Here is a 25141-nt window from a genome sequence, read left to right on the forward strand (position 1 = left end):
CAGAATTGTGTGCACTCTCTAACATCTTTGGTTGTTAGTCCTGTTTTCCTAATAACTTTGTTACTGTGCTGTGAAAGTTTACAAATTTGAATATGTAGTGTAGGTGCTATTCAGTTGTGAACTGGTGGCCCGTATGTAACAGCTGACCAACATGTGAAGATACTGGTACTTGATAGCCTCTTAAGGAAAATTTGCTTCCAAATTTTAAGCTGGAAAGTCACTGGAATAACTTTTAAAAAGAATTACAATAAGTGGCTTTTTAGATTTTCATTAGGTATGTTAAGAATTGTGTACAAATTGAAATGTCTGTACTGATCCTCGACCAATAAAATCTCAATTTTGAAAAAAAAAAAAAAGAATTTTACTCTTTATGTCCTTTCTGCTTTTTTTTTTTTTTAAATGTTTGAATAGCCATTCTTCCACCAATGGTGTAATACAGATAGCAGGGCTTTTTTTTTAGCATCCTCTTTATTTGTTTGGTATTTTATTTGTTTTTTTGTTATTATCATTGTCATTTTTATTATTTTGATACTTTATTCAGTGCTTACTATGTGCTAGATGCCCATTGGAAGCTTATAATTATGATTTATTATATTTAACATGCTTTTATGGCAAAATGGTTCAAACATTTTTCGATAATATTAGCTGGGCACAGTGGCATGTTCCTGTAGTCCCAGGTCCTCAGGAGGCTGAGGTAAGAGGATGGCTTGAGCTGAGGACTTCGAGGATGAGTGTGCAATGATTACACCTGTGAATAGCCACTGCATGCTAGCCTGAGCAACACAGTAAGACCCTGCCATATATATATATATATATATACACATACACACTATTTTATGAAATCTCAAAGTCTGGCAACTCAATCTTAGAAACAAATAATGTAGGAGATACAGAATTCCTTTCATGAAACTGCAAAAAATGTGTTTAAGAAGTAGGGTTTGAAAAACTATTGATAGTATATTTAATATTGATCTATAATTCTATATGTTGATTGTTGAAGAAGTCATAAACTTAAAAGAAGAAACTTTATAATGAGTTCATATATGAGAAAGAAATCCTGTGGTTTACTGGTATTTGTAACTACATCTCTTATGACATTTATCTTAGGTAACTTGTGAACCATACCAAGACTCATCATCTCGTTTCAAAGTTACTGTTTCTGTTGCTGAGCCCTTTTCTTCCAACATTGCAAATATTCCAAGAGATTTGGTTGATGAAATTTTGGAGGAACTGGAACACAGTGTGCCTCTTTTGGAAGTGTATCCTGTTGAGGGACAAGATACTGATATACATGATATTGCTTTGGCCTTGGAAGTTGTCAGGTATTAGGGCCTTTACTTTTGAAAGTTAAATTTATCATATCCAAAAGTTAATGTGAAAGTTTTGCTCATATAATTACTTTATAAGCATTTACTGATTTAATTTTCATTCACTACTGCTGGATTAAATTTGTCCATTTTAAATTAACATATTGTATTTGTAATTTTTAGTAAAAACATTTTCTTGCAGAAACATTATATATGGGTAATGAAAAGTTTGCAATTTTTTAATCTTAAATTTTATAAAAATAAAATTCAAAAGAATTCTTGAAATAAGTAACATTAACTTCTATTCATATTTAAGCATCTTAAATTTATTAACATTCATTTCTCAAATTTAAAGGCATTACAAATACTAGATATCATCATTCACATTATGATTACTTCTTATAAGTTGATACAATTTGAGGGAAGCTATCCACAAACAAAATACGGAATATTTTTTTGGCATGTTTTTGTTTTTCTAATGTTTTCCTCCCATACACATTTGGTAGTATCTTACATATTATTTATTTTTTGAGCAAATGATAGCCAAAATCTATAAAATTTAGAAACGGAATTTTACAGTCCCACTCATTATCTCATTTACCATAACCTAAAATAGAATGCAAGTCATCTAATTTTTAAAGTTTTACCTTTTATTTTAGTTGACTCAAAGGTCATTTTAAAATATTTTGCTTAAGAATTAAGATTGAGGTAGAGAATTCTGACATCAGAATATCTGTTTAGCTCTAAATCAGTAGTGGCTCTTTTTGATTATTGTCATCTTAATTTGGTTTATCGTAGGTTTTTTTATGACTTTCTTTGGAGAGACTGGGATGATGAAGAAAGTTGTGAGAATTATACTGCACTTATTGAAGAAAGAATTAATTTGTAAGTATAGTTTATAAACTTATGCCACACATTAGAAAAAATAAACATTGTAATTATGTTGATAATTTTCAGGTGGTGTGATATACAGGATGGAACAATACCTGGTCCTATTGCACAACGTTTTAAAAAAACTTTGGAGAAATATAAAAACAAACGTGTCGAACTCATTGAGTATCAGAGCAATATTAAAGAAGATCCATCTGCAGCAGAGGCTGTTGAATGCTGGAAAAAATACTATGAGATAGTCATGCTCTGTGGATTATTGAAAATGTGGGAAGATTTACGCCTCCGGTAATAATTTGCTGTATTTCAAATAGAAGCAAAATTTACATGGTTATTTTATCATAGCACTTATTTTGTGGTATATGTTCTGATTAAAGTGAAGTATAAAATTAGATGTCTAATTTATGAGGTAAGCACAAGGTACAACTATCAGTATTGGAAAATTATGTTTGTATTAGCTGAATTCACTAAAATCATTGTTTTTTTGACCAAAAGAACTCATTTTAATCCATTTCCTTCCTTATCTTTCATTTTAACTCTTTTGATTTTGGCCAAAGCATAAGAAAGGAAGAGGTAGACCTCCTCTATATATAATATGTGAACCAAATAAGATAAGTGGATTATAGCTAAAAGAGTAGCAAGACATAGACAGAGTCTGTCTACGAACAGTTTTTAAAAGAAGCATAAAGACAGGCTGGACATGGTGGCTCACACCTGTAATCCCAGCACTTTGGGAGGACAAGGTAGGAGGATCACTTGAGGCCAAGAGTTTGAGACCAGCCTTGGGCAGCATATTGAGGTCCCATCTTTACAATAAACAAACAGATTTTTAAAATTTAGCTAGAAATGTGGTGGCATGTGCCTGTAGTCTCAACTACTTGGGAGGCTGAGGCAGGAGGATCACTTGAGCCAAAGAGTTTGAGGCTGCAGTAAGCATTGATCATGCTACTGCATTCCAGCCTGGGCAACAGAGGAAGACCCTGTCTCTTTGTTGTTGTTGTTGTTGTTGTTGTTTGACCCTGTCTCTTAAAAGAAAAAAATAAAAGAAGCAGCAGCAGCACAGGCCTGGTGTGGTGGCTCACGCCTGTAATCCCAGCACTGGGAGGCCGAGGTGGGAGGATCACCTGAGGTCAGGAGTTTGAGACCAGCCTCAACATGGAAAACCCCGTCGCTACTAAAAATACAAAATTAGCCGGGCGTGGTGGTGCATGCCTGTAATCCCAGTTACTTGGGAGGCTGAGGCAGGAGAATTGCTTGAACCTGGGAGGCGGAGGTTGCGGTGAGCCGAGATCTCACCATTGAACTGCAGCCTGGGCAACAAGAGCGAAACTCCGTCACAAAAAAAAAAAAAAAAAAAGAAAAAGAAGAAGAAAAAGCACAAAGACAAGATGAGGGACAAAAACAAGGAAACTAGAGGAATTTGAAGCTTCTGACACTTACAGCTATAGTACACATTAAATACAGCCTGGCCAGATTGATATAAAACCTCACACTAAAGGCCTTTTAACCTGTTCTGTTACCTGACTTGTCATGTTTGGCTTTCAACAGAAATTATAAAGCATGCTAAAAGACAAGAAAAAACCAGTTCAGAGAAACAAAGCAAGTATCACAAAGAGACTCAGGTATGATTTTGGAATTCATCAGTCAGAGAATTTAAAATTCATCAATAACTGGGATATGTGATCTATTATTGCGGGAAGAAAGAATTAATGAGTTTAAAGATTCGTCAAATAGAAACTTCCCAAACTGAAATGCAAAGAAAAAAGAATGAAAGAAACTGAAGAGAACATTCAAGAACTGTGGGACAGTTTCAAAAGGTGTTAACATATTTGTAACTGAAATACCAGAAGAAGAAGAAAAAGAGCAAATGGATCAGAAGAAATACTTGAATTAATAATGATGAGAATTTTCCAAAATTAAATACAGACACAAAACCACAGATCCACAAAGCTCAGAGAACACCAAACAGGATAAATATCAAAGAATCAACACCTAGGCATATCATATTTAAACTGCATAAAGCTACAAATAAAGAAAAAATATATTGAAGGAAGCCAAAGGAAATAACCCACATTACCTACTATAGTGAACAAGAATTTCTCAGAAGGAACTATGAAAATAAGATGAGAGTGGAGAGAAATATTCAAAATGTTGAAAGAACCACCAAACTAGAATTTTGTACCTAGTGAAATTATTCTTCAAATGTGAGCAAGAAATACTTGCTCAGACAAAACAAAACAAACAAAACTGAGAGTTTATCATTAGTAGGCCAGTTCTGCAAGAAAGGTTAAAGGAAGTTCTTCAGGGAGAAGAAAAATGACAAAAACTCATGTCTGCATATAGTAAGGAACAATGTGGGAAAAGGAATAAAGGTAAAATAAATTATTTTATTATTATTTTATTTATTTATTTTTCTGAGACAGGGTCTTGCCCTGTCACCCAGGCTTGAGTGCATTGACGTGATCATGGCTCACTGCAGCCTTGACTTCCCAGGCTCAAGTGATCCTCTCATTTCAGTCTCCTGAGTAGCTGGAATCACAGGTGTGTGCCACCATGCCTGGCTAATTTTTTTATTTTTATTTTTGTGGAGACAGGGTCTCACTATATTGCCCTGGCTGATTTCAAACTCCTGGACTCAAGTGATCCTCCCACCTCGACCTCCAAAGTGCTGAGATTACGGGTGTGAGCCACTGTGTCCAGCCTCTATTTTTCTTATTGTTGATTGATCTAAAAGATAGCTATTTAACATAATAGTAGTAATGATTCATTAGGTAATTAAAGCTTATGGATTACTGAAATAAATGAAACAATATCACAGAAGATGGGAGGATAGAATTGGAATACTCTGTTATATGGTATCTTCATGACATGTGAAGTAGTTTAGTGTTATTTGAAAGTGGACATAAATTAGTTAAGAACATATGTTGCAATCTCTCGGGCAAATATTATTATTATTATTTTTTTTAAAAAAGGAAGTATAATTGATTTAAGAGAGTAGACACAATGGAACAAAATAAAATGCTAAATTAAAGCTAGAAGAGGCAGGGCTGGGTGTGGTGGCTCATACCTGTAATCCAGCATTTTAGGAGGCCAAGGTGGGCGGATCACCTGAGGTCAGGAGTCCAGACCACCCTGACCAACATGGCGAAACCCCATCTCTACTAAAAATACAAAAATTAGCCAGGTGTGGCGGTGCATGCCTGTAATCCCAGCTACTCAGGAGGCTGAGGCACGAAAATCATTTGAACCTGTGAGGTGGAGGTTGCAGTGAGCTGGAATGCCACTGCACTCCAGCCTGGGTGACAGAATAAGACTGTGTCTCCAAAAACAAAAACAAAAACAAAAACAAACAAAACAAAACAAAACAAAAAACCCAAAAAGCAACCAAAACACTAGAAGAGGCAGAAAAGGAGGGAAAAAGGAAACAAAGGACAGGTGCAACCTGTGTATTAATAGAAACCAGCTACAATATAGTAAATGTTAATTATGTCAAAATAACTTTAAATGTAAATAATCTAAATAAAAAAAAGCAGAGATTATGAAAATGGATTTAAGAAAACAATACCCAACTATATGTGATCTGTAAGAAACCCACTTTATAAAGATTCAGATATGTTCAAAGTAAAGGGATGGAGAAAGATATTTCATGCTCATGCTAATTAATAAAAAGCTGGTGTGGCTATATTAATTTCAGATGAAGCAGCTTTAAGAACTAGGACAATTATCAGGGATAAAAAGGGACATTTCATGATGATAAAGGGTTTGGTTCTCCAGGAAGATTAACAATTTCTTACCACTCCTATTCACCTTCATACTAGAAGTTCTAAATAATGCAATAAGATGAGAAAAAGAAACAAAAGGTCTGAAGACTGGAAAAGAAGAAATAAAACTATATTTGCAGATGACATAATTGTCTATGTAGAAAATCCCAAAGAATCAAAAAGGAACAAAACTCCTGAAACCGATAAATGATTATAGCAAGTTTACAGGAAGCAAGGTTAATATTCAAAAATCAACTGCTTTTTTATAAACCAGCAATGAACAATTTATTTTAAATTTTAGAAATTATTGACAATAGAACCAAACATGTGAAATACTTAGGTATATACCTAACAAAATATAGGACCTATAATGCAGAAAGCTACAATACACTTATGACAATAAATGGAGAGATATCTTATGTTCTTGGATTGGAAAACCCAATATTTAAAAAATGTCAGTTCTTCCCAACTTCATCTGTAGATCCAGTGCAATCCCAGTAAACTTCATAGCAAAATATTTTGTAGAGATTGACAAACTTTCTAAAACTCATGTGGAAAGGCAGGAAACCTAGAATAGCCAAAAAGTTGAAGGACTACTACTACTTGATTTTAAGACTTACTATGAAGCTGTAGTAATCAAAAGAGTATGGTATAGGTGAAAGAATAGATTAATGGAAGAGACATATAGATCAGTGGAAAGAAATAGAGTCCATAAATAGAGTCCTTATATAGTCCAGATTAGAGAGTCCATAGGATCCACACATAGAGTAGACTGACTTGACAAAGGGCGAAAGAAATGTAATAGAGAAAGGATATTCTCTTCAACAAATGGTGCTGGAATAATTGAATATCTATATCCAAAAACGTGAACCTAGATACAGACCTTTCACAAAAATTAACTCAAAGTGGTCCATAAACCTAAACATAAAACTCAAAACTGTAAGACTTGTAGGAAATTATAGATACTCTTGTGTTTGGCAGTGGGTTTTTAGATGCCACAACAATACTGTATGTTCTGTGAGAGAAAAAAGTCATAAGTTGGACTTTGTTAAAATTGAAAACTGCTCTGAAAAATACACTATTAAGAATGAAAAAACTAGCCACAGATTAGGAGAAAATATTTGCAAAATATATGTCTGATAGACTTGTATCTAAAATATACAAAGAGCTCATAAAACTCAAACATAACAAACAACCCAATTAAAAATGGGCAAAGATCTGAATAGACACCTTACCGAAGAAGATACACAGACAGCAAAAAAGCATATAAAGAGATGCTCAACCTCGTTTGTCATTAGTAAATTGCAAATTAAAACAGCAGTGAGATGCCATTACATACCTATTAGAAATGGCTAAATAAAAAAAAAAAAAAGCTGATAATATTAATTGCTACTGAGAATGTTGAGCAAAGGAACTCTCATTCTTTGCTGGTTAGAATGCAAAATGGTACTGCCTCTTTAGAGCACTGTTTGGCAGTTTCTTACAAAGCAAAACATAGTTTAACCATAGGACTCAGCAGTTGCAGTCCTACTTGGTATTTACCCAATTAATTTGAAAACTTACATCCACATAAAAACCTACACTGAAATAAAAAGTATTACAAAGGAATAGTATAAATAACTCAACCCAACAAATTAGATAACCTAGAATAAATGAGCAGATGCCTAGTAAGACACAATCTACCAAAAATGATTCAAGCAGAAACATAAATTCTGACTGGCTCTATAACAAGTTAAGTAGATTGAATTAGCAAATAAAAAACTATTCACAAAGGAAAGTCAAGGACTAGATGTCTTCACTGGTGAATTGTGACACACGTTTAAAGAAGAATCAACACTAATTCTTCAAAAACTCTTCCAGAAAATAAAAGGTAACAATTTCCCAACTCATTCTGTGAGACAATATATTACTCTGAATCCAAAAGCAAAGACATCACAAGAAAAGAAAACCTAGACGAATATCACTAATGAATTTAGATACAAAATCCTCAACAAAATACTAACAAATGGAGTCCGGCAACATATAAAAAGATCAGACACTATGACCAAGGTGAGATTTATCCCAGGAATCCAATGTTGTTTTAAAATATGAAAAATCTATCAGTATAATACATAATATTAATAGAATGAAAAAACAAGACACAGAGTCATCTCAATAGACACAGAAAAATCATTTGACAAATTAACACCCTGTCATGATAAACACTCTAAAAAAAACTTGGAATAGAAGGAATTTTCCTCAACCTGTTTAAGGCTGTCTATGAAAAACTCACAGCTAGAGTCATCATTTTTTATGGTGAAAGAATAGATCTTTCTCCCCCTACAGTCAGGAGCATGATAAGGGTATTTACTCTTGCCACTTTTATTCAAATTGTACTGGAGGTTCTAGCCAGAGCAATTAGACAAGAAAAAGAAATAAAAAGCATACAGAATGGAGAGGAAGAAGTAAAATTATCTCTATTCACAGATGGCACAGTCTTGTATATAGAAAATCCTATAATGAAATACTACCCAGCAATATAAAGAAGTAAATTGCTGGCCGGGCGAGGTGGCTCATGCCTGTAATCCCAGCACTTTGGGAGGCCGAGGCGGGCAGATCACAAAGTCAGGAGGTGGAGACAAACCTGACCAACATGGTGAAACTCCATCTCTACTAAAAATACAAAAATTAGCCAGGCGTGGTGGCGTGTGCCTGTAATCCCAGCTACTCAGGAGGCTGAGGCAGGAGAATTGCTCGAACCTGGGAGGCAGAGGTTGCAATGAGCTGAGATCATGCCACTGCACTCCAGCCTGGGTGACAGAACAAGACTCTGTTTCAAAAAAAAAAAAAAAAAAAAGTAAATTGCTAACACACACAATAACAGTAACATGGATGGATCTCTAAAATAGGTTGAGTGAAAAAAGCAGACACAAAAGAATGCATAGTATATTATTCCACTTTAAAATTCCATTGAGAGGCCAAGCATGATGGCTCACGCCTGTAATCCTAGCACTTTGGGAGGCTGAAGTGGGCAGATCACCTGAGGTCAAGTGTTCAAGACCAGCCTGGCCAATATGGCAAAACCCCATCTCTACTAAAAATACAAAAATTAGCAAGGCATGGTGGTGCAGGTCTGTTGTCTCAGCTACTTGGGAGGCTGAGGCAAGAGAATCATTTGAACCCGGGAGGCAGAGGTTGCAGTGAGCTGAGATCGTGCCACCACACTCCAGCCTTGGCAACAGAGCGAGACTCCAACTCAAAAATAAATAAATAAATAAACAATAAAATTCCATTAAAAATTCCTAGAAAGGTATGGAACAACAGTAATTCTCACTTATTGCTGGTGGGAATGCAAACTAGTATAGTCACTTTGGAAGACAGTTTAGAAGTTCCTTACGAAACTAAAGATGCTCTTATCATATGATCCAGCAATCATGTTCCTTGATAATTACCCACATGAGTTGGAAACTTACGTTCACACAAAAACCTGCCCATGGTTGTTTATAGCAGCTTTATTCATAATTGCCAAAACTTGGAAGCAACCAAAATGTCCTTCAGCAGGTGAATATATAAATTGTGGTACACCCAGACAATGCAATGTTATTCAGCACTAAAAAGAAAAGACCTGTGAAGCCATGACAAGACATGGAAGAAACTTAAATGCATATTACTAAGTGAAAGAAACCAATCTGAAAAGGCTACATACTGTATGACTCCAACTGTATGACATGCTGGAAAGACAAAATTGTGGAGGCAGAAAAAAAAAAAAATCAGTGGTTCCCAAGTATTAATGGAGAGGCAGAGCATAGAGAATTCTTAGGGCATTGAAACTCTTCTGTATTATACTATAATGGCGGCTACATGTCATTATACATTTGTCCAAACTCCTATAATGGACAACACCAAGAGTCAACTCTGATGTAAACTATGGACTTTGGGTGACAATGATGTGTTAATATAGGTTCACTGCTTGTAACGAGTGTACCACTCTGGTGCCAGATATTGATAGTGGGGCAGGTTGTGTGTGCGGGGGCGAACAAGGGATACACAGGAACTCTCTTCCTTTTGCTCAACTTTGCTGAAAATCTGAAACTGCTCTGAAAAATAAAGCATATTAAGAAAAATTCAGTTTTCCTTTCAGGTGGAACCGCCATCTTCCAGTAATTCGCCAAAATGACGAACACAAAGGGAAAGGGGAGAGGCACCCGATATATGTTTTCTAGGCCTTTTAGAAAACATGGAATTGTTCCTTTGGCCAAGTATATGTGAATCTATAAGAAAGGTGATATTGTAGACATCAAGGGAATGGGTACTGTTCAAAAAGGAATGCCACACAAGTGTTACCATGGCAAAACTGGAAGAGTCTACAATGTTACCCAGCATGCTGTTGGCACTGCTGTAAACAAACAAGTTAAGGGCAAGATTCTTGCCAAGATAATTAATGTGTGTATTGAGCACATTAAGCACTCTAAGAGCCGAGATAGCTTCCTGAAACACGTGAAGAAAAATGATCAGAAAAAGAAAGAAGCCAAAGAGAAAGGTACCTGGGTTCAACTGAAGAGCCAGCCTGCTCCACCCAGAGAAGCACACTTTGTGAGAACCAGTGGGAAGGAGCCTGAGCTGCTGGAACCTATTCCCTATGAATTCATGGCATAATAGGTATTAAAAACAAAATAAAAGACCTCTGGGTTGAAAAAAAAATTCAAAGAAAGGGAAATACATAATGACAGAAAGCAGACCAGTGTTTGCTCAGGACTGCAAAGATGCATGAGGACACTTATCAGTGTGATGGAAATTTTTAATGTCTTTATTACTGTGATTGAGTTAAAAGCATATGTGCATTTGTGAAATCTCATGGAATAGTTCACTTAAAATGAATACCTTTTATGTAAATTATACCTTAATAAATTTGATTAAAAAATACCTATCTATACCTTTGATTTTAAAACTAGGATAGCATGATAAACTACTGTGGTTTCCTGAATGTTTAGGATGCCTTACTTTTGGAGCAGCTAATTAACTGGTAAATAGCAAAAAAAAAAAAAAAAAAAAAAAAAAAAATGTATGAATGGATCGCTGTTTCTCAAGATCAAGACCACTTGCTTAAATAGATATAAAAATGTTGAGTGGGTTTGATTTTGAAATGTTTAATGAAACTTTTGGAGGATACTGCTAATATGTTTAAATTCAGTTTTTAATAACTTACATAGAAAATTATTAGAAAGTTTCCTGAAATCATAAGTTTTACAAAAATATATAATAACTGAGATACAGTTCAAAAATATTGTACTGGCCAGGTTCATGCCTGTAATCCTAGCACTTGGGGAGGCCAAGGTGGGAGGATTGCTTGAGGCCAGGAATTCAAGACCAGCTTGGGCAATGTAATGAGACCCTGCCTCTTAAAAAAAAAAAAAAAAAAAAAAAAAAAAAAGCCAGGTAAGGTTGCACATACCTGTAGTCCTAGCTACTTGGGAAGCTGAGGTGGGAGGATTGCTTGAGCCCAGGAGGTCAAGGCTGCAGTAAGCCATAATTGCACCACTGCACTCCAGGGCAAGACCCTGTCTTTAGTTAAAAAAAAAAAAAAAGAAAGAAAAAAATATATATATACATACATACACTAAAGCCACATCCTGTTAGCATAAAGCAACAAAGCAACAATCAAAGTGCTGCAGAGAATGCAAAAGATTATACTAAAGAGATTACTGGTAAATCCATGTCTATTGGAAAAAGAGTGTCCCTTTTGGCTGACAGTAATGATAAAAGCCAACAGTTATACTAAAACTTTTTCTCTGACTTTCTGTTGGAGACACTTAAATGATAAAGACAGGAAACAGGAAACATAAAGAAAAGCAGGAAGAAGAGAAGGAACTAATTAGAAGTGCTGAATAGCAAACAATATAAAAACAACTAAGAGAGAAGCTGGAATAGTTCTGCTGGGAGGACAACAGCCAACTATTTTATGCAGATAATATCCTTTGAAAAAAAATGATATGCTAATTGAGCATAATATCTAAAATTAGCCATATTCGAAAACATTTTAACATTTTGATGCCTCACTGTGACAGGCATAACCCATCTTTGTGTGAGTCTACAACTCAATGGATTATGAAAGTACAACCAGGAAATTTTTCTACTGTATTGGAAGGTTGAGGTAGCTGAGGCAATGGTTGTAGTGGGTTGCATGCAGATTTCCAGGCACTGTCAATTAAAATGAAAATATTTTAGAGTTTAAGGATTGAAACATGCAGTTATCTAAAAGATCTGAATCATTACCTTGCTCTCATGTTGCTCATTGCCCTCAAGGAACTTATAATTAATGAAAACTATTTCTCAAAGATGCTTAGTACCAAGTTTTTATTTACTGAATAAGGACAAGGTCAGTCTTTTTCATGTTAATTTAATTACAACTAAATATTTTCAACTATAGAGTTCATGGACCTTTCTTTCCAAGAATTCTGAGGCGTAGGAAAGGAAAAAGAGAATTTGGAAAAACTATAACACATATTGTAGCAAAAGTGATGACTACTGAAATGGTAAGAAATAAACTATTCTTATTTGTTATTTAAGTATTAGCTGTGTATAATCGGAAAAGAAGCTCCCTGAGGGTGGAGTCCTTGTCTAATCATTAATGCCTTATTTTCTCAACTACCTCCAGCTCAGTTATTGCCATATCATAGATACTGAATAAAAAAATGGTGACAACTATTTACTGAGTACTTGTTGTCAGGTACTATGTTAGTTGCTATGGTGAAGATGAGACATAAACGTGAGAAAGACTGCATTTAGGGGACATAAAATGTTGATCCAGACCCACAGTCTTCCTTCTTCACACATTTGAAAATTTCAAGCATGGTGGAAATATGGACACAAGTATATAAGCAGTTATAATTATAACACAGAATGATAAATGCTATGATAAGGGTATGTACAGAGTACATGTAGGATGGGTACATAAGACAGAATTAGGAGTCTAGAAATGCTGGATAAAAGAAATAACTCAGCTGAATTGTGAAGGATAAATATAAATTTATCCAGCTCAAGAACAAACAAATGTTCTAAGACAAAGAACAAATATTTTCATTTCACTTGACCTCTCAGTAGCATTTCAAAGCTCTCTCATTGAAATAATCTCTTTCCTTGTTTTATGTTAGTATACTTTCCTGGTTTTCATTCTCTCTAGTTACTTTTATTCTCATGTCCTCTAAGTGCTTGGTACTTGTCTTTTTTATGCATTCTATTATCCCAAAGTGATTTAGCTAATCTTCCCCCATAACTTCACTTATATATATAGGTACTTTTCCAGAATGTATTTGCATAGCCCAAAGTTTTGTTCTCTAAGCTCCAAACCTATGTGTCCAACTGCCTATTGCTTATTACCACTTAATTGCCTCACCAGTACATCAATTAATTGTCTGCAATTAATTTCATAATCTTATCCCATTGACTTGCTTTTATTCTGGAGTTCTTTGTTTCAATAAATGGTACCATCATCTACTTGACTGCTAATAACAATTTTCTGGGAGTTATCTTCCTCATATTTCTCCTCACTTTCATACACACTCACTTTTTTCCTTCACTCACCCTACATCCTGGGATAAGCTGTGTTTCCTCTGCCTGCTGAGCCACTGTTCATCCTTCAGGTCTTGATTTAAATATTTCCACAGGAAAAGGCCTTCTCAACCTTTCATAATACATTAGAATGCTGTATACAATTATAGTACCTGGTATTTTTCCTTATTGGCACTTTCCTTTATCATGACTACATTTAATACTTTTGTGGCTATCTATTGAATGTCTGTCTCTTTCACTAGTATGTGAGCTTCTTGAGAGCAAAGAGTATTTACCACTCATCCAGTCACCTAGCATGATGCTTAGTACATGGTAGGTGCCCAGCAATTTTTGGTGAATCAATAAATTAGTGTATGTGACAAGAGAGATTAGTACATAAAAGGAACTGAAAGAAGGTCACCAAGGCTGGTGGTTAACATCTAAGAGAGTGATGAAAGATAAAGCTGGCATAGTAGACAGTCTTATCTGCTATTCTACCAATTTGTATTCTTTTCAATAAAATTTAATTTTCCTTTTAATTACTTATTGAAGCATATTATTCAATCATGTTGATTATTCTCCAACATCTTTATAAATACCCTTTAAAACATCTTTTTAAAAAGGTATAAATCTTGCTTTTATCCTCAGTTTTATTTTATCATTTTTATTTTTGCTTCTCCTTTTCACTTTTTAATAGGTCCTGGCTTTATTCACTTTCTTATATGACAGAATTTCTATGATTTTTTTTTTTCTCATTGCTTTGCAATCCTGTTTTCGTTTGTGAAGTTATACCTGAACTTTGGAGGCCAGAATAATGAGAGGGAGAATACTGTGAGGAGAAGGTATCATCAGCTTCCACTTTACTTCGATCTTGGATTTTAGATTTACTTTTGAGGTTCATGAAATATTATAGTTTGATAGTAGTATAGCTGTACATACAACCTTTAACAATTTCCTCATCTTTGAAGATGCTTGACTGAGAATTCTTGCTCTATACCCACCCCTTAGACGCAGTTTATTCATGCCCATCATCTTATGTTGGTGATCTTTATAAGCAGTGCAGTGGAAAGGCATGGACTTTGTAGTCAGATACCCAGTGTTCAAATGCCCTATCTGAGACCACTTAATAAGTAATCTTAGGCAAAGTGCATAACCTCTAAGCCTCAATTTCCTTACTTGTAGAATGCTTTAAAAAGAGAGAGATAAAAAATATAGATATACTGTGCCAGTTAAGAGCATGGGCATTAAAGCCAAATTGCCTGGATTCCTGGTTTTGCCACTTTAGTTAGGTGATTTTCAACAAATTATTTAACCCATCTATACTTTAGTTTCTCATATGTAAAGTTGTGATAATAATCCTATGTTCCATATTTATAAGTTGTTGTAAAGATTAAATGTTTACATTTGTAATATGCTCAGAATAATGCTCAGCACATAGTAAGTGCTCAATAAATGTTTACCTCGTTTCAGTTTCTGAACTAAAGTTAAACATCAGTCATTCTCCTAGATCTAGGAGAAACAGTGGTATCCCCATTGTGTATCATAGGCCTCTACCCTCTTGTTGATCACAGACTGTTCCTTCTTTCAATCTGGAGACAGTATAGTGTGATGTTGGAGAACATAGACTTTAAGATCATAAAAACCTGGATTTGGTTTACAGTTTTGCTTCTTAATATTTCTATGAGATTAAACAAATTACATCGTTTCTTTTATTTCCTCATCTGTGAAAGAGAGTAAGTCTGTCCCATAAAGTGTTAGGCTTAAGTGAAATATTTTTTATAAATCTTTTAGCAAAATGTCTAGCACATAAATAAATGTCAACTGATATTATTATTACTATTTTGCAGTTCATATCCCAATAATATAGCCATCATTTTTGCCAGATTTTTCCTGTAGTGCTACAAAAGGTGATAACCATGTCTGAAAATATGCGAAGTACAAAGAAGAATTTCATCAGTTTTCTTCCATCTGTACTACTGATTCTGTTGCCACCTGCCTCCTCAGAGACAGTGTGTTCTCAGTTATTCTTTATTTTTTTGTATCTTTTTTCCTTTCTGAAAAAACTTGAGGTGAAATTTATGTAGCAAAGTTAACTGTTTTAAAGTGACATTCAGTGACATTTAGTAGAGTTACAATGCTATGTACATGTGTCTGGTTCCCAACCATTTTCGTTACCCAAAACCAGAACCCCATACCTCCATTTCCCCTTTCCCCCAGCTCCTGACAATCAACAATCTGCTATCTCTGTAGATTTATGATTCTGGATATTTCATATAAATGGAATCATAAAATATCCAACCTTTATGTCTGGCTTTTATTGTAGCATTTATCAGTACTTCATTCATTTTTCTGGCTGAATAATATACTATTGTATGTATATACAACAATCTGCTTATACATTCATCAGTTGGTGGATATCTGAGTTGTTTCTGCCTTTTGACTATTGGGGAAAAGGGGCTGTGAACATCTGCGTACAAGAGTTTGTCTGACTACCTGTTTTCCATTCTTTAGGGTATATACCTAAGACGAGAATTACTGAGTCATAGGTGCAACTTTATGAGGAATTGCCAGACTGTTTTTCACAGGGGCTGAAACATTTCACATTGTCATCTGCAAAGTATTAGGGTTCCAATTTCTCCAGTCCTCAACAACACTTTTATCTTTTTTTGTTGTTTTTTATTTATTTTTTCTCTCTTTTATTTTTAAAATTACAGTCATCCTAGTGAGTGTGAAGTATTTCATTGTAGTTTTGATTTTCATTTATCTAATGACTAATGATGTTGAAGATGTCAAACATATTTCCATGGACTTGTTGGTCATTTGCATATCTTCCTTGGAGAAACGTCTATTAAATTCATATACCCATTGTGTAATTGAGTTGTTTGTCTTCTTGTTATTGACTATAAGAGTTCTTTGTATATTCTGAATATTAGACTCTTATTAGATATATGCTTTGCAGATTTTTACCCCCCATTCCTTAGACTTTTTCACTCCCTTTTGTGCTCTTTACTGCCACTTAGGGGATACTAGGAGCATTGCCTGTATCCGTGATCACTGTCATTGCTGTTAACTTTATTCACTATTTCGTAGGTGATCCCTCTTCCTCCCCCTCCTTCTTTCTTTCTTCCCTTCTTCCTTTCCTTTCTTTCCTTCCCTTCCTCCCCTTTCTCCTCTTTCTTTCTTTTTCTTTCTTTCTTTTCCTTCCTTCTCTCTCTCTCCCTTTCCTTCCTTCCTTCCTTCTCTCTCCCCTTCCTTCCTTCCTTTCTTCCTTCCTTCCTTCCTTCCTTCCTTCCTTCCTTCCTTCCTTCCTTCCTTCCTTCCTTCCTTCCTTCTCTCTGCCTTTCCTTCCTTCCTCCCTTTCTCTCTCTCTTTCTTACTCTTTCTTTTCTTTTCTTTCTTTCCTTCCTTTCTTTCTCTCCTTTCTTTCCTAGTTGGATGGGAATAGCACTGAATCTGTACATTGCTTTGGGCAGCATGGTCATTTTAACAACATTTACTCTTTTGGCGGGGCGCTGTGGCTCACGCCTGTAATCCCAGCACTTTGGAAGGCCGAGGCGGGAGGATGACGAGGTCAGGAGATCGAGACCATCCTGGCGAACATGACGGTGAAACCCCGTCTCTACTAAAAATACAAAAAAATTAGCCTCGCGTTGTGGTGGGCGCCTGTAGTCCCAGCTACTCGGGAGGCTGAGGCAGGAGAATGGCTTGAACCCGGGAGGCGGAGCTTGCCATAAGCCGAGATCGTGCCACTGCACTCCAGCCTGGGCCACAGAGCGAGACTCCCGTTTAAAAAAAAAAAAAATCCAGTATTGGTTCTTCTTATTCTTGAGCATGGAATGTTTTTCCATTTGTTTGTGCTGTCTCTTATTTCTTTCAACAGCATTTTGTAGTTTTACAATTCTTGTTGTAGAGCTTTTTCACTTCCCTTGTTAGCTGTTTTACTAGGTATTTTATTTTGTGTGTGTGTGGCTATTGTGAATGGAATTGTGTTCTTGATTTGGTACTTCAGTTTGGACATTGTTGGTGTATAGAAATGCTATGGATTTTTGTACATTGATTTTTGTATCCTGAAACTTTGCTAAAGTTGTTTATCAGATCTAGAAGCTTTTGGGTAGAGGCTATGGGGTTTTCTAGGTATAAAATAATATAGTCTCTAAAGAGATAATTTGACTTCCCCTCTTCCTATTTGGATGCCTTTTATTTCTGTCTTTTGCCTGATTGCTCTGGCTAGGACTTCCAGTACTGTGTTGAATAGAAGTGGTAAGAGTGGGTATTGTTGTCTTGCTGTTTTTCAAGAGAAATGCTTCCAGCTTTTGTCCATTCAGTATGATGTTGGCTGTGGGTTTGTCATAGATGGCTCTTATTATCTTGAGGTATATTCCTTCAGTGCCTAGCTTGTTGAGAGTTTTTAAGATGAATAGATGTTGAATTTTATAGAAAGCCTTTTGAGCATCTGTTGAGATGATCATGTGGTTTTTGTTTTTAGTTCTGTTTATGTGCTGAATCACATTTATTGATTTTTGTATGTTAAACCAACCTTGCATACCAGGAATAAAGCTAACGTTATCATGGTGGATTAGCTTTTTGATTAATGGCCACTTAGGACATTGATGTGCCACTAGATTCAGTTTGTTAATGTTCTGTTGAGGATTTTTGCATCTGTGTTCATTAGGGATATCAGCTTGAAGTTTACTTTTTTTTTTATGCGTCTGCCAGGTTTTGGTATCAGGATCATGCTGGCCTCAAATAATGAGTTAGGGAGGAGTCCTTCCTCCTCAATGTTTTGGAATAGTTTCAGTAGGATTGGTAGCAACTCTTATAAGTCTGGTAGAATTCAGCTGTAAATTTGTCTTGTTCAGAACTTTTTCTGATTGGTAGGTAGGCTCTTTATTACTAATCTAGTTTTGGAATTCATTATTAGTCTGTTTAGAGTTTCAGTTTCTTCCTGGTCCAATCTTGGGAGATTGTATGTTTGCAGCAATTCATCCATTTCCTTTAGGTTTTCTAGCTTTTGTGCATAGAGATGTTTGTAATAGTCTGTGAGGGTTTTTTTTGTATTTCTGCAGTGTCAGTAGTAATGTCCTTTTTGTTGTTTCTGGTTGTGTTTATTTGAATATTCTCTCAGTCTAACTAGCAGTCTATTTTATTTATTCTTTCAAAAAACAACTTTTGGTTTTGTTGATCTTTTGTATGGTTTTTCACATCTCAGATTCATTCAGTTCAACTCTAATTTTGGTTATTTTTCTTCTTCTAGTTTTGGGATTGGTTTACTCTTATTTTTCTAGTTCCTCCAGGTGTGATGTTAGGTTGTCAGTTTGAGATCTTTCTAACCTTTTGATGTGAGTGATTAGCAGAATAAACTTTCCTCTTTTTTTTTTTTTTGAGACGGAGTCTCGCTCTGTTGCCCAGGCTGGAGTGCAGTGGCATGATCTTGGCTCACCGTAAGCTCTGCCTCCCGGGTTCATGCCATTCTCCCACCTCAGCCTCCCAAGTAGCTGGAACTACAGGCGCCCGCCACCACGTCCAGCTAAGTTTTTCTATTTTTAGTAGAGACAGGGTTTCACCGTGTTCACCAGGATGATCTCGATCTCCTGACTTCGTGATACGCCCGCCTCGGCCTTCCAAAGTGCTGGGATTAGAGGCTTGAGCCACCGTGCCGGGCCTTAAAATTTCCTATTAACACTATTTTAGCTGTGTCTCAGAGTTTCTGGTATGTTATATCCTTGTTCTCATTAGTTTCAAAGAATTTTTTGATTTTTTGATTTCTGCATTAATTTCAGTGTTTACCCAAAAGTCATTCAGGAGCAGATTGCTTAATTTCCAAGCAATTGTATGGTTTTGAGAGGTCTTCTTTAGTATTTATTTATTTATTTATTTATTTATTTTTGATGGAGTCTTGCTCTGTCACCCAGGTTGGAGTGCAGTGGCGTCATCTTGGCTCATTGCAACCTCCACCTTCCAGATTCAAGCGATTCTCCTGTCTTTGCCTCCTGAGTAGCTAGGATTACAGGCGTTCACCACCATGCCTGGCTAATTTTTTGTATTTTTAGCAGAGATGGGGTTTTACCATGTTGGTCAGGCTGGTCTCAAACTCCTGACCTCAGGTGATCTGACCTCAGATGATCTGACCTCAGGTGATCTGTAGGTGTCTGTTAGGTCCATTTGGTCAAGTGTCGAGTTCAGGTCTCAAACATCTTTCTTAATTTTCTGCCTCAATTATCTGTCTAATACTGTCAGTGGGGTGTTGAAGTCTTGCACCATTATTGTGTGGTCTTCTAAGTCTCTTCACAGATTTCTAAGAACTTGTTTTATGAATCTGGATGCTCCAGTGTTGGGATTATATATATATTTAAGTTAGTTAAGTCTTCTTGTTGAATCAAACCCTTTATCATTATGTAATGCCATTCTTTGTCTTTTTAAAATCATTCTTGGTTTAGAGTCTATTTTCTCTGAAATTAAAATAGTAACCCCTGCTTTTTTTGGTTTTCCGTTTGCTTGGTAGATTTTTCTCCATCTTTTTGCTTTGAGCCTATGGGTGTCATTGCACGTGAAATGGATTTCTTTTTTTTGGAACTGAGTCTTGCTCTGTCACCTAGGCTTGAGTGCAGTGGCACGATCTCATCTCATTGCAATCTCTGCCTCCTGGGTTCAAGTGATTCTCCTGCCTCAGCCTCCCATGTAGCTGGGATCACAGGCACGTTGCCTGGCTAATTATTGTGTTTTTAGTAGAGATGGCGTTTTGCCATGTTGGCCAGGCTGGTCTCGAATTCCTGACCTCAGGTGATCCACCCACCTCGGCCTCCCAAAGTGCTGGGATTACAGGCATGAGCCACCATGCCCAGACTGAAATGAGACTCATATAACATCATATAGTTGGATTATTTTTCTTTATCCTTTCTACCAGTCTTTTTAAATTGGTGATCTTAATCCATTTACATTTAAAATGATTACTGATAAGGAAGGACTTACTTCTGCCATTGGCTACTGTTTTTCCTACATGTAATATCTTTTTTTTTTGTTATGCAGTGCTTTCAGGACCGTCTTCTTTTGTGTTTTATTAAGAATTTTTTTTAGTGTACCATTTTGATTTACTCCACATTTCCTTTTGTGTGTATTTCTTAGTTATATTCTTGGTGATTATCAAGGGAATTATAATTCACATCCTACATTTATAATGATTGAGTTTGAATTGATACCAACTTTGCTTTAATAGCATACAGCTCCATCCCTCCCTTTATGTTGTTATTATTACAAATTACATCTTTATACCTTGTTTCCCCATTAGCATGGATTTGTAAGTATTGTTTTAGTCATTGGTATCCTAGATTATATAGGAAACAAAAAGAGGAGTCACAAACCAAAAATACAGTAATACTGCCTTTATATTTACCCTTGATTTTACCTTTACCGGAATTTTTTATTTCTTTATATGGCTTTGAGTTACTTCTGTTGTTTATTTCATTTCAGTCTGAAGGACTCCTTTAGCATTTCTTTTAGGATAGGCCCAACTTTTGTTTATCTAGAAACGTCAATTTCTTCTTCATTTTGAAAAGATAGTTTTTCTAGATGTAGAATTTTTGGCTGTTTATCTTTCAGCACTTTAAAATCCCACTGCTTTCTGGCTTCCATGGTTTCTGATGAGAAATCAGCCTTAATCTTATTAAGGATCTCTTATACTTAATGTGTTGCTTCCCTCTTGCTGCTTCTAAGATTCTCTCTTTATCTTTGGATTGTTTTTATCATTATTATTTTTTGAGATGGAGTTTTGCTCTTGTTGCCCAGGCTGGAGTGCAATGGCATGATCTCAGCTCACTGCAACCTCTGCCTCCCGGGTTCAAGTGATTCTCCTACCTCAACCTCCCCAGTAGTTGGTATCATAGGCATGTGGCACCACATCTGGTTAATTTTTGTATTTTTAGTAGAGAGGGGGTTTCGCCGTGTTGGCCAAGCTGGTCTGGAACTCCTGACCTCAGGTGATCTGCCGCCTTGGCCTCCCAAAGTGCTGGTATTACAAGTGTGAGCCACCCATACCCCTGCCTATCTTTGGATTTTAATTGTTTGATTGTAATGTATGTTAATATGTGTTTCTTTGTGTTTATCCTACTTAAAGTCCATTACACTTCTTGGATATGTAGATTCATGTCTTTAATGAAATTTGGGATGTTTTCAGCTGTTATGTTTTCAAATATTTTTTCTGCCTTTGTTAGGAAAACACTCAAACCATATTTTCCTTCTGTTTTCACAACAAAACAAGAATTATCAACACAGAAGACTTCTGTGACCCCAAAATATGTGGGGCTTTCTCCCTGCCAGCAAGTAATCAGTTCTCCAGCAGACCCCAACTGGGTGTGCTACAATTCTATTTCAACATATCTACCAGTAGACAGTGTCACACTCTACAGGTTGGAGATTCAGCCTCCAAAACTGCCCCTGTCCCTCAGATACCAGTCACAAGTCTAGGCCTCCAGAACTTCTGACTGACTGGCTTCAAGTTGGGGTTCTCACAACTCCCGTTTTTTTAGGTTTAATTAATTTGCTACAGCAGTGCACAGAACTCAGAGAAACATTTATGTTTACCAGTTAATTTACTTACTTACTTAATTAATTTTTTGAAATGGAGTCTTGCTATGTCACCCAGGCTGGAAATGCAGTGGCATGATCTTGGCTCACTGTAACCTCTACCTCCCAGGTTCAAGCAGTTCTCCTGCCTCAGCCTTCTGAGTAGCTGGGATAACAGAAGCACACTACTACACCCAGCTAATTTTTGTATTTTTAGTAGAGATGGGGTTTCACCATATTGGTCAGTCCGGTCTTGAACTCCTGACCCTGTGATCCGCCCGCCTCAGCCTCCCAAAGTGCTGGGATTACAGGTGTGAGCCACCATGCCCGGCCTATGTTTACCAGTTTATTATAAAGGATATTACAGTCAAGCACAGTGGCTCACGCCTGTAATCCCAGCACTTTGGGAGACTGAGGCAGGCAGATCACTTGAGGTCAGGAGTTTGAGACCAGCCTGGCCAACATGGCAAAAACCCATCTCTACTAAATATACAAAATTTAGCTGGGCGTGGTGGCGCACACCTGTAATCTCAGCTACTTGGGAGGCTGAGGCAGGAGAATCACTTGAACCCGGGAGGCAGAGGTTGCAGTGAGCCGAGATTGCACCACTACACTCCAGCCTGGGTGACAGAGTAAGACTCCGTCTCAAAAAAAAAAAAAAAAAAAAAAAATTCGATATTACAAAGGATAGAGATGAAAAGATGTGTAGGGGAAAGTATCAGGGAAAGGTGCACAGAGCTCCCGTGCCCTCCTCCAGGTATGTCATCCTCCAGGAAATGTTATGTGGTCAGCTTTCTGAAGGCTCTCTGAACCCAGTCCTCTTGGGTTTCTTTGGACAACTGTGTTAAAACGTGATTGGCCTCTAGGTATGGGGTGGAACCTAGTTTATTTATTTATATTTTGTCTCTTTTTTTTCTTTTTTGTGGATAACAGGGTCTTGCTATATTGCCCAAGCAGGTCTCAAACTCCTGGGCTCAAGCTATACTCCCACCTCTGCCTCCCTAAGAGCTGGGATTACAGGCGCGAGCCACCATACCTGGCGGAACCTGGTTTGGAATGAGGGTCTTATGACCCGCAATCAGAAAAGCACAAGAATATTAGAGTCCTGCCCTGGGGCAGGTGAAAGGAGAGCAAGAGAAGGTTAGAGAGATTCTGTTTCCTGAGGCCTGCTCCTGAGGCCTAAAGCGCCCAACATTATAACAAAAAACTGTAATAAGGACTATGGAAGTTATGAGTCACGAGCTGTGAATGAAAACCCATATATACATACAAAGTAACACCATACCCTTTTCTCTCTTTCCTCTTCTTCTGACACTTCCTAGTAAGTATATTTATATGCTTCATGGTATCCCACAGGTCCCTTTGATGCTGTTCATTTTTTTCCATACTTCTTTTCCTTCTGGTCCTCAGGCTGGATAATTTCTATTGTGCTTTCATCAAGATTGCTGATTATTTTTTCTGCTTGCTCAAATCTGCTGTTGAACCCCTCTAGTGAATTTTTTCACTTCAGCTATTACACTTTTCAACTACAGAATTTCTATTCTGTTTATATTTTTATCGATATTCTTTATTTGTTCAGACATTGTTCTCCTGGTTGCTTCTAGTTCTTGATTGTTTCCTTTAGCTCTTTGTGCACATTTAAAACGGTTGAGTTTAAGTCTTTGTCTAGTAAGTCCAAAGTTCCTCTGGGATAGTTTCTGTTAATTTATTTTTCCTGTGAATGGGCCACAGTATCTTATTTTTTTGTATGCCTTGCAATTTTTTTGTGAAAACTGGACTTTTTGGATATTATAATATGGTAACTCTGGAAACTGGATTCTACCCCTCCTCAGGGTTTGTTTCGGTTGTTGAAGACTGCAGCTGTATGTTTGTTTAATGACTTTTCTAAACTACTTCTGTGAAGGCTGTATTTCTTTTTTGTGTGACACTTGAAGTCTTCGTTGTTATCTCAGTAGATAGTGAGTAATCTAACAGAGATTTCCTTAAATGGCTCAGCTAAAAAGAAAAAAACAAGGTCAGGTGCAGTGGCTCACACCTGTAATCCCAGCACTTCGGGAGGCTGAGACAGGCGGGTCACTTGAGGCCACGAGTTTGAGACTAGCCTGGCTAACATGGTGAAACCCCACCTCTACTAAAAATACAGAAATTAGCTGGGCGTAGTGGTGCACACCTGTAATTACAGCTACTTGGGAGGCTGAGGCAGGAAAATCGCTTGAACCCGGGAGGCAGAGGTTGCAGTGAGCCAAGATCGTGCCACTGCACTCCAGTCTGGGTGACAGAGCCAGACTCCGTCTCAAAAAAAAATAAAAATAAAAAAATTGATAAATAAATAGAAAAAAACAAAAACAAAAACTCTCCCAGTGTTTGCAGATTGTCTCTGAGCTGAGACACTCCTTCAAAGCTAAGCCAGGCTGCCTAAAACTTTGTATTAGCTTTTGCTTCCTGTTTGCACAAGGCCCAAAGAGCAGCCAAAGGTGCAAGCCTAGGTTCTTCTCAGATATCTTCTGAGCATACGTCTAGCCCTGCAGTGCATGTGCATTTCACTACTGATTTCTTAGTGTATGGGAAGCCCTGATTCCTTTCAAGCCCTTATTCCTCCAAAAATCTTTCTCCTCAGCCTCTCCTTTGAGGAATTTTGCTTGTCTCTTTCTGTGTTCTTTGCACTGGGCATCTTTGGGGCAAAGGGAAAGCCACTCTAGCCTGAGGGGTGAAAAAAAGATTATCCTCTTTGCCAGTCCATCAGAGAACTACCAGATAGGTCAGAATATACAACCATAGTATTTTGAGAACAAGGCCTGTATTGCACCCTACCACCTGGTGGCCTGTTGGCACCAGCAAGCTACACCAGGAATGTGGGCTGCCATTTCCATTGCTGCTGCAGAGCAGGGGATTGGGGATGGTAGGTGAGTAAGCAAAAACAATGCCACAACACTTGTTTACTGAATTTTAGCAGCCACTACATTAAGTATTTCCTTTGTTGTGATGTTTGATTTAGGTTCTAGAGCTCCCAAAAGTTGATTCCATAGTTTTTGCCAACTTATGTTTGCTTCAGTGGAAGAGCCATTACTTCACCATTTCTGTGCTGTCATCTCTTCCTTG

The 25141-nt window shown here is 36.9% G+C and overlaps 1 protein-coding gene and 1 pseudogene across 2 annotated transcripts in view; both read left to right on the forward strand.

Moving 5' to 3' along the window:
* SHCBP1L (SHC binding and spindle associated 1 like) overlaps positions 1–25141 on the forward strand; it is a 48667-nt gene that overhangs the window by 13079 nt on the left and 10447 nt on the right. The window contains exons 3-6 of one of the 2 annotated variants that reach the window (XM_050766277.1): positions 1108–1322; positions 2106–2192; positions 2265–2483; positions 12363–12468. In XM_050766277.1, the coding sequence (XP_050622234.1) occupies positions 1108–1322; positions 2106–2192; positions 2265–2483; positions 12363–12468 (627 nt within the window). The remainder of the gene's footprint in view (positions 1–1107; positions 1323–2105; positions 2193–2264; positions 2484–12362; positions 12469–25141) is intronic. The other variant, XM_050766287.1, reaches the window with a different exon arrangement.
* On the forward strand, positions 4724–10773 carry LOC126940604 (60S ribosomal protein L21-like; annotated as a pseudogene).

This window comes from Macaca thibetana, chromosome 1 (genome assembly GCF_024542745.1).
Source record: "Macaca thibetana thibetana isolate TM-01 chromosome 1, ASM2454274v1, whole genome shotgun sequence".
Lineage (NCBI taxonomy): Eukaryota > Metazoa > Chordata > Mammalia > Primates > Cercopithecidae > Macaca > Macaca thibetana.